General features: G+C 36.6%; 1 protein-coding gene across 1 annotated transcript in view; it reads right to left on the bottom strand.

Annotated features, from left to right (window-relative positions):
• Window positions 1-2,005: 2,005 nt before the first annotated feature.
• The window catches only part of LOC102684183 (interferon-induced protein 44-like), a 29,839-nt gene continuing 17,202 nt past the window's right edge, over window positions 2,006-14,642 (bottom strand). The window contains exons 6-8 of the mRNA XM_069180117.1: window positions 6,665-6,836; window positions 4,047-4,147; window positions 2,006-3,346 (exon numbers count right to left, since the gene is read on the bottom strand). Of these exons, the coding sequence (XP_069036218.1) occupies window positions 3,167-3,346; window positions 4,047-4,147; window positions 6,665-6,836 (453 nt within the window). The 3' untranslated portion in view covers window positions 2,006-3,166. The remainder of the gene's footprint in view (window positions 3,347-4,046; window positions 4,148-6,664; window positions 6,837-14,642) is intronic.

The following is a 14,642-nucleotide window of genomic DNA, read 5'->3' as shown; positions in this document are numbered from 1 at the left end:
TTTGTGAGTTAGGCATTGTCAAAGTGCATATTTTATTTAATATTGGTATGCACATACAGTATGCAATGTTTCCTTTTTTTAGAGAAATTGTTTACACAGCAACCTTATAAAGAATATGTGCAGCAGCTTTTACTGTCTGAATCGGACACCACTGCTTTTAAATTCTAAATTCTGCTTCTGATCGATCAGATGCAATATTTTCGGAGTTTTCCTCTAGTTCATCAGTGGTGCATGAGTTGAGCTCAACTCAAACATAATTCAAAGAGAACCTACACAGAAGAAAACACAATTATTTCTGTGATTCATTTTATTATGTCTGCATAAAAAGAGCCCAATAAAGTGTTTAAGATGACCAGCTTTAACTCAGATTAGAGGCAATATTTTTCCAGCTCTGACTTGTCAGACACTGAGAGAACTTTATGCCCAGGCACAACATACTATAAAAAAATAATTTCCATTCCCTTGTAAAGACCAGGGGTGTGAACTAACAAATTAGAACTAGGGGAATCTAACAGGCTGAACAAGCTCATCAGAAGAGCAAGCTCCTTCATTGGGTCTGGCCTGGACCCCCTGGAGGTAGTGGCTGAGACTACCACTGGTGAAGACACAACGGTGGCCAAACTAGAGGCCAGCAGCCATATCACCCTGCAACTCGCAACTGGCAACCCACTGAAGCTAAGCAGGTGTGAGCCTGGTCAGTACCTGGATGGGAGACCTTGGGAAAAAAAAGGTTGCTGCTGGAAGAGGTGTTAGTGGGGCCAGCAGGGGGCGCTCACCCTGCAGTCCATGTGGGTCTTAATGCCCCAGTATGGTGAGGGGGACACTGTACTGTAAACAGGCGCCGTCCTTTGGATGAGACGAAGTGGTCATTAAAAATCCCAGGGTGTTTCTTGAAAAGAGTAGGGGTGTAACCCCTGCATCCTGGTCAAATTTCCCATTGGCCCTTACCAATCATGGCCTCCTAATAATCCCCATCTATGAATTGGCTTCATTACTCTGCTCTCCTCCCCACTGATAGCTGATGTGTGGTGAGCGTTCTGGCGCACTATGGCTGCTGTCGCATCATCCTGCTGCACATTAGTGGTGGTGGAGGGGTCCCCATTACCTGTAAAGCGCTTTGAGCGGAGTGTCCAGAAAAGCGCTATATAAGTCTAAGCTATTATTATTATTATTATCATGGACAATGTCTCCCATCCCCCCTATGACATGCTTGTGGAAATGAAGAGCACAGGAGGTCATTCTTGCTTCTGCAATAAGACTGTACAACGCATCCACCTTGCGTCTGGGCAGAGGCAACATTGACAGTGACCTGTTTCTGGACTGAACAGTAAACTGATACATCTGTTCTTTTTTGTGCAATAAATGCCAGGGACCTGTGCAATACATTTATATTTATACTTATATTGTGCAATATGCCTTTTTTGTGTACTGTTCTGTTCTGGTTTGTTCTTTATGTGTTCTGGACTGTGGGTTACTCTTCTTAGTGCACTTCTCACTGTACTGATTGTATTGTATGTATTGTATTATTATTATTGTATCATTCGTTACATGGTTGCTGTGTTGTCTGTGTTAAGCTGCTGTTGCACTGCAATTCCCCTCACGGGATCAATAAAGTATCTATCTATCTGGTGTCGAACCCCCGACTTCATGCATGTAAGTCATACACCAAAACCATTACACCAACATGCCGCCTAACAACTTAAGCTATAGCCGAAAAGGGCAGGCAAAAAGTTTCCAAGTACAAAGAAAGTGTACTACTGTAATAATTTGAGCTATATAATATCGTTAAATTTCTTTAGATACGTGATTACATATTATATTCCCTATTAATCAAATTCTAAAAAGAATGCTTTACTGAGATAACGAGCGCAAGTATTCATAGAAAGGGTTAAAACATTTTTTTTTACAAAGTACATAAACTTAATATAGTCAGAAGGAGCACATAAAAACTTTTCCAAAATAACCACAGTATGTAACCGAATGAAAGACTTTGATGCTTAAAATGTTTATGAAGAAAGTGAATACTGGTGTGTATTTTTTATTTAAACTACCAGTACCAGCCATATACAGTTTACATAATATGTTTATATTCTGAAATTAATATAGTTTATGACCTTCAGACACTTAATGCTCCTCTTCTTTTTATGCTCAGCTACTAAAATTTGCCTTTAGTTGTAAAATTCCATATTAATATTCCATAGTAAGCGGATTTAAACATGCACAGTAAAGAGATTAAATGAAGCAATCATTTCAGTAACAACCAATGCACCACGAGTGCCACCTGTTGGTCATTTTGGCCAATCGTACTGCAGTATAATGTGCTAAACTGTAGATAACTTTGCGCAGTACGGGGTTTTACCACGCATTTTGAATGGCTGCAAAGTGTATTAAAGTGAAACATTTAAACATTTAAAAGTGAAAAGTTCTTGAACCCTGGAGAAATGGGCACTTTGTTTTGAAATCAGTGTAGCTGATGGTCCAAATGCTGACCTCCTCCAACTCAGTATGTGAATAATCTAATTGCCTTTACAGTCCATAAAGTATTTTATCTTTTTAGTATGTATCTGATTTCTTTTTTCTGTGTTGATGATTACATTTGCATTACAAATTGCATGGGTGCCCTAAAGGGTGATTTCTTTAATAGAATAGTGCAACTGTGAATATTTTTTAGAGCTTTACAGGTACTAGATGCCAAGAGGTTCGGCAAGGACACCAGGGTTGACACTCCTACTCTTTTAGAAAACGTCACTTTACTGGGGCATTAGGACCAGTGGGTGAGCACTCCCTACTGGTCCCATCAACACTAACACCGTGAGGTTCCAGCAGCACCCTTAGCTTTCTTAGGAGGTCTCACATCCAGGTACTGACCAGGTTCACATTTTCTTAGCTTCAGTTATGAGTTTGCAGGGTTTAATAATGGCTACTTTATACCTTGCAAGAAAGCAGAACCTAATAGATTTATATCCTATTTATTTCTAAATAGCAACAGATGTTTTTCATTCTCAGCCATTTGTAGGTTACATTGTCAATTTTCTGATCAACACATGAAAATGTTAGAATGACAAGAAACTAAACTGAGTTAATTAAACATTTCAGATGTGTCTCAGACAGTTCTGTTAGTTTTTAGTTATTGTGTTTAGTTATTGAATACAGTACTTTGCAACTCTCAGTTATGTTGCTTTTGATCCAAGTTTTGTAAGTAGCCATTAGCAAATCTGAGTATCTGCAGCAGTGCTGTCAGGGCCAGGACATCAATCTCATCATTCGGGCTGATTTTCTCACTGTAGTTCTTCACGGGAACAATGCAGTTTACAGGAATGCCCAATATCTGACTGGCCATTTCTATCTGAAATACAAAGAATGACAGGGCAAAATAAATAAATATCATTCAAAGTCCAAGGATTTTAACTTCACTTTAAACATTTCAATCAAAATAACAGAAAAGGTGAAAAAAAAACAAACAAATCAATCTATATATATATACTTTCTATTAATTCTTTCCTGTGTCTCTGTGAATACCTTTTTCCCTAAAGATCTTCATATGCAGGGTGACTAGTGATACAGTCTGTGCTGTCTAGACTCTGCTCTCCTGTCTGTTGTGAGAAGATACTCTGCTACCTGTCCTGTGGCAGCAAGCTATTCCTCTGTGCCTTAATAACACATTTCTACACTACTAAGCCAAGCAAACAGGCTGCAACACACCTATTTCGAATTTGTGACACATCTCGGTATGCATCTCCTGCGTCTTCCTCAAGCCTACTGTGCCTCACTGAGAGTCTCAAAGACCTGTTAGCCAACTCAGACAGACACTAACAAGAACCTTCAACTTCAGAGCTCTTACTATCTCCTTCCAGCTGGAGCCTAAATGCAGACTGATTATGAAGCAAATCAGCAAAGTAATTTAAACTGATTACAATATTTTAATAAGGTGCAAAACTTGTAGGCATTTTTCTTAATATCTACTGTAGGTCATGGTTTTCCTTCTCTATGACTTGAGAAGTTAATACATTAATTTTAAAACCTACTGCAGCAAAGTTTAAACTCACCTGTTCTTTGATGTATTTGCTCACGTACACCTTCTGGAGATCATTTCCTACCAGTGGACAGGCTTTATCCACCTTAGTTAACAGCACAACCTGGGGAATATCTGCAGAAACAAAAGACATGAGTTTTTATCAGACCTTCATTATGCAGAAGTTAAGATTTCAGAGGCAGTGAAATGGCATAGAATGGAACTATTATTGATTATTATTTCTGTTTTTTTCCCCAAGTAATTTGATTGTATACATTGTATATTTGTACTTCTCTCATTCATCTTTAGAATATTTGCTGGATCAGTCTGTCAGGTGTCATGGATTATTTCTTGGGCTGTGTAAGTTAAGGCTACACTTGTCATGGATACACATTTATTTCTTTTCACGGCTACTGCAGACCAGGATCTATGGACAGAGAATAGTGTCCATGTATCAGTAAGACTATATCAGTATTTTAAATTCAGTTTAGGTTAATTACCACAGCTAAGTAATTTTAAAACAGTACTGTCAGACAGATTTCTTTGGCTGTAACGGCTCTGATGGCTATAAACAAGGTGCTCAGCTCCATGAGTAAGTGAATTCAGAGGTCTGCTAACATGGTGGTCTATGGAGATTTTGAAATGATGCTGTGCAGTGATTGCAGTCAGTCTAGCACCTGACTTTAATTCCTTTTATAAATCCAGTACAGCCAAAGAGCAGTCTTCTTTAGAAAATTTGTACAGATTGCATATACTGTATGAATCAGATTTAATGGTATATAAAAATACTCTTAAATTCTTTATATTTGTAAATTATTTGTTTATAAATTCAATGATCTCAGAGGTTTTCATGAAATCCACTGTAGTTTCAACTAATGAATGTCTTAATCAATTAACGTTTACTCCTAGTCATGCTTTAAAGATGTATATTTGTACTTAGGTATTAATCTTTTAAATAAGCATATTTTTTAATTGAATTAACAGTTTCTGTTTTATGCCCAGTCAGTTTAAACTGAACTGTCTGTTGTTAATCAGCTTCGTTTACATGTACAGGATACTGTTCTCTCCATATACTCTAACACCTGTCAGATCTGTCCATCATATGTCCTGTAACGGGTCAAGTGAGTCAATGCCAATTTGAAGGTGAGCTTGTCCTGCCTTAATGCTGCTGTGAGCTTCTAACAGAAGTCACTGTTGAACAATGAGACAAGGTAATTTCAGTAAGACAATCTATGACAGAATTAAGAGTTTGACATATTGTAATTCTCTGCTTGTAGCATATTAATCACAGGCAGCCAATTACAAGTTTTTCTTTACTTGTACCTTTTTAGGTATTTGATATATGTAGAAATACATAGAAAGCACTTATAGAATTTGAATGTTACACATATTTATGTAAAAGGATGTGTGTTCATTCAGTCCTTTGAGTGTTTTTATTACAATGGAAATCCATAGCTGTAGTGAATTGAGAGCTTGATGAGCTACAGTTGGGGAGGTGCTATATAGAGTAGATGGCCTGTCTGACTTCTCTGGAGAGAGTTCTGTGTCTCATAACATGGGGAATGAAGGAAAACTTCCCTTTATACTGTATGCAGTGCGTGTCAGTAGAAAAGTCTTCCAAACCTGCCATAAATGTATGTTCAGTATGTATTATGCAGAGCAATGGCCGAGCATGACAGAGATGCCAGTAACTTCGGATAATTTGTGTGTATGTCTGTGGGACAGCTGGTGCTGCTGGCTCTAATGCCACTAAGCTGGAAAGATGTAGGTTTGTTTGTAGGTGCTGCTCCTAGTGTGCTGTGAGCATTATGCAGCAGTGGAAAAGATACAGGTGGATGACTACACTGTCCTCTGGAGCTCTAAGGGAGAGTCTGCTGAGAGCAACAGGCAACAGAGGTTGGTGGCTATACTTAATAATAATAATAATAATAATAATAATAATAATAATAATAATAATAATTCCTCACATTTATTTAGTTCTTTTCTGGAGACACCACTCAAAGTGCTTTACAGGTAATAGGGACTCCAACACTACCAATGTGCAGCCATAGTGCATCAGTACGCTGTCCATACACCAGCAATCAGTGGGGAAGATGAAGCCAGTTTATAGAAGGGTATTATTAGGTTTTGGTAAAAGGCGAATGGGAAATTTGGTTTTGGTAAAAGTTGAATGGGAAATTTGGTATATTTTCAAGAGATAAATGACTCTTTGGGGGACTGACAGATTTGTTAGTGTGCAGAGTCAATGAAAGAAAAAATAATCAGAGTAGTGAGTGGATAAAAGATCATGTATCGTACTGATGGGTCCACAATGAGTTCACCCAGCGGTGTGGGGTCTGTCATGTGCTCAATAGTATAAAGCATAATTAAATATTTATAAAGACATTAAATATGTAATTATGTAATGCATGTAATATATAATTAAATATTAGCAGATTTGCAGCAGTGAAACTTTTGGTATGCAAACTATATCAAATTTTAAAAACATTTGAACTGAATAACTAATTTGTCATGTCCTAACCCTAACCATACATTGTTACTGTATTGGGTGAGATCAATTTGAAACATAATTTTATTGATTAATTTTTAAAATATTACATATAATTTTTTTAACTTTACATTTCATAGCCTCTTACATGATAATTTTCTTACCATTGTCAGAGACTTTTTCTCTGATTTCTTTCAGGAGCTTCAGAACAGGATCTTTCATAATGCTCTGCTGATCTGCTGGCACAACGTAGACAAGACAGTGGGCCACATCATTCACAGTGGGATTCTTGTTGAAATACGGAGAGTCAGCATTGAGAGGACTGACTGGATTAAACTGGAGGAGAGAAAGAGAATGGCAATGCAATGAGCAAGGTACACTAGCTCTATTTTAATTACTCTTATTGTATTCCTACTGTTCTATTTCAATACTGTTTTTCTGTCCTCTGCTCTGTGGACCTCAACATAATAAATTAGTTTTTGTGCACTGGAGGGTACCAATGGCCCTTTACCTGAAACAACAAATATGGCTCAGGACAACCTAAATCATTTTCACCTAGCTTCACCTAGCATTCAACCTAGCTTTTAATGCAAAAACGTAATTGAATTGGTCCACATTGAATTGTACCACACCTTTGCTTTGCCACAAAGATAATCTGAATCCGCCTTCCAGCCCTAGCAACTGAAGCAAGGAGCAAATCAACACACTCTGATGGCTCTCAACAGTGGATGAGGGGAAAAGCTTTGTGTTCAGAACCTGATGGCCAGCAGGAGTTTACCATCTACCCTTGAAAAGATGACCTCACTTGCCATTCGCCTGGATACGTGTACTTGTCTGCAGGAGCTCTGAAAGGAATGAAACAGGATTGATCTGCCATCGTGTCCTGCCCAGCCATGGGCACAAGCTTCTCCAAAAACCACTGTTCATGCTGAATCCAGAGCTCTTCAAACTACAACCAACCCAGGCTTTTTTTCGCAGTAATTAATTTATTATATTTACTATATTTATTATACACGTGTAAATTAATTACTGCGAAAATAATTTACTTCGTACACTGTGCAGAGTGCCATATACTCCTAGTTGCGGCACACATATATAGTGTGTGCGGCACACACATGTATAGCCGTATTTTCACCGTAAATATACGTATATTCGACGAATCAATGCCCACAGCTTGGCATACAAGGGTTTTGCTGAGGGGGTCTTGCCACCTGCCCGAAAAAAAACAGTAAAATGTTTGAGGGCCTATAGAGTTTCTATTTTTATTTTCTTGACAAAAGTTGATACCATTTCCTGGACACCCCGTCCCCCATCAGTGCGCGGTGCCCGGGGAAAAATCTGTAGGGGGGCGTCTGAAATTCTGAGGGGGGGTGATATTTCGGTTGAAACGGAGCTGTACGGTGCAGCTACCCAAATGAAATCTCGCAGCTATGCCATTGATTAGTGCTTCATGATAGAAGATAACGACTAGCAATCTGGTATTTGCGATGAAGTTCAGTTTCACATTTTTCGTCACTCTCACGGTTTGTATTGCCTGGAGCGAAAAGTACCATAAGCGTTCATTTTTGCAGCTACATGGATGTTCTGAATCGTTAAGAAAAAAATGTTGTAAAACCAACAGAAAGCACAGACTGCTATACAGTAACTAGTCCTAGTTATATAACGATTTTAAGTATAATGATAAACTACTGCAAGGAATCGGTCCACCTGAGCAAACAGGATCGTAATGTTGACACTCAATAACGACACTGATATGTGCAGTTCCTGGACGGATAGCCCTCCTGCCCATCAAACAGACTGAGTGACTGTTCGTGTCATTTAGTGTTATCTGACCATTGACAAAGTACAACTATTTTTTTAGGGCACAAATTAAGTTAGGTAAATCTTTTTGCCCAAAACTGAAGGGGCGACATTCCCCCCTCCCCCCGTGATGCCAGGCCTGTCCCCATCCTATTCCATAATGTCATTATATATAATACCATACAACAGTGACCGATCCTTACTAACTGCATGCGTTAAAATTGCACATCAGCTCATAGCAGGGGGCACATAGCCGCGATGTATTATCAATGTTAAATTTCAACCATAATATCGACAACATTAATAAACGCATACGTTGAGAAAATATCGAACCCAGCATATTTTCCGGTTATATACCACAATGCATTGCTAGTATTCGTTGGTCACCATTTTGGACACGTTTTTCAAACGTAGAAGTATATCTGCAAATATCTCAGCAATCCTCTTTTGACGAGTAAGTATGAACAATAATAATACTATCTGAATACATACAGATCTTTCTTAATATTATTTTGATTAAAATAGTACGTGAATAAGCAAAAAAATGGCACATAAAAAACATAGTGTGAATGGGGAAGATGACACAAAATCGTTTTGCCGTTTCTCTTATTCTTATTCTATGTTGTACTTTCAAACTTTGGGTACTCTTTAATTAGGACAGACTTTATTGCTCAACTGCTATGATGCAAGCCAAATTTTATACATTTATTTCAGCTTTGAGCTTAGTAAACCGTTCATTTTTTAGATTATACTAAAGAAGATATTAATCATCATTTATTTGGGAAGTAATATTATATAATTTTCTCCTAGCTGCGGTGCTGAAGTCCCACCCTACATCAACAGAAAAAGAAATAAAGGAGCACGCAATGTGTTACTTGAAGAATGCATATGCAAGGCAGGGGGGCAGGAGATCTGGACACTGAAAATAATAGGTTTTTGGTTCTAACTGTTAGGACAATTAGACAGGGTTTGCAAATAGTGGACAAAAATCGTCTTAACTTCCATTGTAATATTTTTTTTTCTTGGAAATATAGAAGTTGTACATTTTAAAATGTATATTTGAATCAAAATGTGGTTTTGAGTTAGTGTGTTAATGTAATTAGTTTTGTGTTTGTCATTACTATACTGTATATTGCCATGTTACCAGAATTAGCTGAAGTTTAAGACTAGTTGTGTTTTTTATGATTATTGCCCATATGTTGATTGTTGATTGATTGTATACAATGTATAATTTGAAATACATATGTTTCAGGTGTGAATGTGTATTTTCAGAATAAATTTCTAAACCTAATCATTGGCTTGGTTTACTTGTTTCTACACCTATAAAATCTATCTTTGATGTATAATAGACCTCTACCCATATACGTATAATAGACCTCTAAAGTTATCCGTATAATAGACCTCTAACCATATACGTATAATAGACCTCTAACCATATACGTATAATAGTCCTCTAAAGTTATCCGTATAATAGACCTCTAAAGTTATCCGGAACTCCAACCATATATGTATAATAGTCCTCTAAATTTATCCGTATAATAGAACTCCAACCATTTATGTATAATGAACGTCTAAACATAGACGTATAATTGACGTATAACTTTAGACATATATTAGAATTTCATTCTAGACGAATTGTAGACCACATTTAGACGTCTAAGGTATGCGTTTAATAGACGTATATTATACGTCTTTTGCCCACTGGGAAGGAACCCATGCATCTGGGGAAAAGGGGGAGGGTCCACACAAATCTTCTTGACGTTTGATGGTTCTGGTCACTTTTGTAGCAGAAAAGTCCAAATTGCAAGGAGCAGTTTTTATAGACTTTGGATCTCCAGGAAACTCCATCGACATTGCCTCTGCTAGGAGTCTACAAGTTTCTTTGGTACAGTGCTCAACCCCCTGCCTATCCGTAGTCTAAATGGCAGTCTCTTAGAGTATCACTTTAAATGAGAGAATTCTTAATACGGAACAGCTTGATCTTTTTTGCATGAATTGGCCTCAATGTCCTTTAATTTTCAGGTTACCTGGGCTTGCCAAACACAGTCCCAGTTACAACAAGTCCTTAGATTAACTAACTGCCTGGGGAATCCTGCCTTCAGAATTGACCTTACAACTGCACCATAGATCTTTCTGGGAATCCCCTACAAGTCGTCTATTTGCTCTATCTTTGCCAGAGACAAATGCTTTGTAAAACCACCATGTGAAGCACTGAATGCTTAATGTGGCATGTGGAAGAATTTGGGCTGGTACCAGAAAACTGGTTTTGAATCCCAGTTAATGCTGAGCTCCTCGAGATAATCTTTTTTCCAATTATAGAATTTCAATTGTATACTGTTAAGATTTTTATTCATTTTAAATTTGTATTATAGTATATTAAATATTAAATTGATACAAATTATGGCTATTTTACAACAACAAAATTACTTAGTTGGAAACTGTGTATAGATAAATAGTTTATTATTATACCATAGCTTGTTATGAACATGATGTACTTCTTTCAGATTTACATACAAATTGAGATACTCTATATTTAGCATAATGCAAATTTCAGCAATGAGTAACAGAAAATAATTTAACTTTAAATTATAATTTTGAAAAATATATTTCACATATACTGCACTGCAGTGGCTTTAATACCATATAGTACTGTACTGTATATACACAGTATATTTATACGGTAATGATCACACTGCAGTTCATTTATATGTTTCGGTCATCTGTGTATATGACTTCATGACAAACTATTCCATGAATAAATAAAAATGTGTGTTCTATTTATCCATGAATAATCCTTGAAAAGCATTCTAATGTCTGAAAATCCTTGAAAAATGAAAATTAGAAAAATAATAAAATTATTTTTAAAACTCAAAAGTATGGAAGCCTATTCGTGCCATGGACAAAATGTAATATTGTGTTTAAACAAGATAATAAGATGTTTAAAAAAAGGTACTTTTTTATTTAAATGAGATGTTTTATTGTGTTTAACCAAGATAATATTGCATTTCAACCAGATAACAGACAATAATTACTTCAGAAACAATATTGCTCAATATTCTTAATATTCACTTCTCAATATTTTAATATCCTGAAATATATATGCAATAATATCATCCCATGCAAAGTAGCATTTTCATTAACAACTGAAGAATATCGTATCTTTCCTCTCTATGAATTGGTCTGAAGAAGCATGTGTAATGTCTTTTGTATACATGAAGTACATCACCTTGTGATGGGGTATTGCTGGGTTAAATGTGTGTCGTTCTCACTTTTTTTTGCAAAAGTAGAAATAATAAGACTTTACAAACTTACTTTATTCTTCATGTGAAACTATAGAAGCATGTAGATTGGTTGTTACATCATCTTTAAACATCAAAGAGAATATGTTTAAAATGACTTAAAGGTATGACTTATACCTACTGTTGCCTTACTGCTACAGTTGGTCGATTGTAGAATATGTAAGCACAATATACTCTAAAGCTTTCCACCTATTCTTATATCAAATATATTTGAATTTTGAATAGCTCAGCAAATGGCAGGAAACGTGTCATCTGAAGGGAAAAGAAACAGTATGTCTGTGTCAGTTTGCACAGACATGAATGTATATGGGACATGGGAATGCAAAACAACACCACAACCAATTACAGGACAAAATACAAGCATAGCCAAAAGTATCTTGTGATTTATGAAGAGTGTCCTGTTGCTGGTGACGTGTTAGCATCTGATTTAAATAGAAAGTTATAGATATGTTTTTAAAAACAACCTTTAATCCATTAACTTACAAAACATTTCACAACCAGCAACAACAAAACCACCTACCGTTCCGTCCCCCATACAAAAATAACAGCAAAATCAAAAGGACAGACAGATTGAAATAATTTTGCCGAGAAACACACAGTTATCAACATGATAACAAAGCCACTCTTCCCTGAGGTGATACTTCTTCTTTTCCTGAACCTAAGGCAAATTCTGGAGAATGCTGGAGACTGTGCCTCCTAGGACCCATTCACAGGCCCTGCTGTGTACAAGTCAGCATAGAGAGCCTCAGCATGCCTCCAAATTGCCGCAGGCCCCTACCTGGATTTAAATTGGCTTACATTGCCCTAGCTCCTATTACATCTGAGTTTTTAAACAGAGGGTCATCTTTCCTTAAGATGCTTTTTTCTCCAATCAAATGAAAAAGAGTTTCTGAAACCTCAAGCACACCAGTGTCCCTTGTACTCATGCATCTGCCAGGTCTGCAAATTTCTTCTTATTAGATTGAAGACCCTAAAATTATCTATTATCCAAAACACCCTGCAGAGCTGCATGGAGCTCAGAATATTTTTGTTTTAGCTGCCTCATGACTGTAGATGTCCGCATGATCAGTGTACTGCTGACAGAAGCATCTAATCTGCACTTTAGCCATGTCCCACCACAGTCGCAGTGAAGGAAAAGACTGCTTCATCCTCGTCCACTTTTCTCAGAAAAATTCAAGCCATTTCATAAAACATGCACCTTTTAACAGTCTAGTTTTGAAATGGCAGTAGAATTTAAATGTTTTAGTTGAAAAAGCAATGCAATGAAAGAACACCATACTTTGGTCTAAACAGCTACAGTAAATGGGTGACTAAATTGAACTTGTAAAAGATGTCCGACAGCTCTGATATTCAAGGAATGGGCTCTATGCGGGTTCCAACAGTCAAATAAATTCAAAGGAGAACAATAAAGCACAATCTACACCCAAAGTTTAGAAACAAGCAAAAGTCCAGGACCAGGAAGACAACCATAAAAAACAATCCAATAACAAAATCTAGAAACAAACCAAAGTCCAAAACCAGGTAAGTAATCTAGGGAAAAACAAAACTCCAGGAGCACGCAACAAACTTGGGGAAAATCAAGATGCAAAATGCAAAAAGTAACAAATCCCAAGGAAAAAAAAAAACAAGAAGTAGGCAAATTAGGGAAGAAACAGGACCATAGAGGAGCACAATACTAAAACAACAGAAATACTCAACGAAATCAAAATCTGAAGCTAAACATAGAGTCAAGAAACCTGATCACAGCATGGATCAAAGCATTATATAAAAAAAAATTGTTAAAGAAATTCGAGTAGGGAGCTGCGTTGCATAGGCTACAAAGGAACACGTTTAATTCCATAGTGAAAGTTATGTCTCTGTTGTTTTTAGCATTTCAGGGATTAATCTTCACTTGTTACTACTGTTCATTAAAAATAAGTACAGTATGCATGTCACAAGATTAACTCCTCTATAACTCTTCAGCTTACAGAAAAATTCCCTCTTAATCATGAAACCATCACTTATAATAATTTATCCAGATACACAAACTGCCAGCAGTGCCAATTGTCCGAGAAACAATTAACCTCCCAGTATGTCTTTGGACAGTGCAGTACTATGCATTATATTGTACTGTGCAGTAAACGACCGCAGCATGTAGTGCAGTATGGTAGTGTATGGTTTTAAAGTCACTACAGTACAAAATACATGAAATATATTTTTATATTGAAAATGTAAAGTAAAACTGTTTCCTGATTACCTGTTGCTGAAATTTGCATAAAGACAAAATATAGATTAATTTACTGTGATGTAAACCTGAAAGAAGCACATCACATTCACAATAAGCTGAATAATAAAATGCTTTTAATATATACATTGTACAATTAATAAAAGTCATTATACTACACAATTTAAATTCTTTAATTGGAAAGATTGTCCTGAGGGGCTCAATATAGACCAGGATTTAAAACCAGGCATTTTTTTACAGCCAAATGCTTCCACACACCACTTCAAGCATTCATTCTGCCAACTGGCAGTTTTACAAAGTACTGCATTTTCACAACAGAATATTTTCAATATATTGAAAGTATCTTAGTTGAAAGGGCTCAATTCCAGGGGTGTTATCTACTGTATGTGCAGTTTGCATGCTCCTCTGTTTTTCATGTGGACTTCCTCTGGGTGCTCCAGTTTCCTTCCCCAGTCATAAGGCATATTGGCAGGTTAAGTGTTTCTAGGAAAACTATCCCAGGAGTGAGTGTGTTTCTGAGCAAATTATTATAACTGATGGTTTTCTGATTAAGTAACTTGAAGAAAAGCCACATTTATTAACTTTTTTTAATTCTTTACCTGATCCTGAGTAAAGTGTTTCTTCTAGGTTGGGTGTCACTGTGCATAACTGTGCATAATGTTGGAATTTCTCTGTCCTTCTTTGCTTTTTTCAAAGTAGAAAATTCCTACTTTCTCAAAAAATAAAATATGACTAACTCCCTGGGCTATTCTCAAGACTCGAAATAAGACGTTTTTAACATTAGACACAATGCTGATTTTGACTTTCTTTTATTTACCA

This window comes from Lepisosteus oculatus, chromosome 18, assembly GCF_040954835.1.
Source record: "Lepisosteus oculatus isolate fLepOcu1 chromosome 18, fLepOcu1.hap2, whole genome shotgun sequence".
NCBI lineage: Eukaryota > Metazoa > Chordata > Actinopteri > Semionotiformes > Lepisosteidae > Lepisosteus > Lepisosteus oculatus.
The sequence above is the reverse complement of the archived record's forward strand: the minus strand, read 5'-3'. Positions and strand labels throughout refer to the sequence as shown.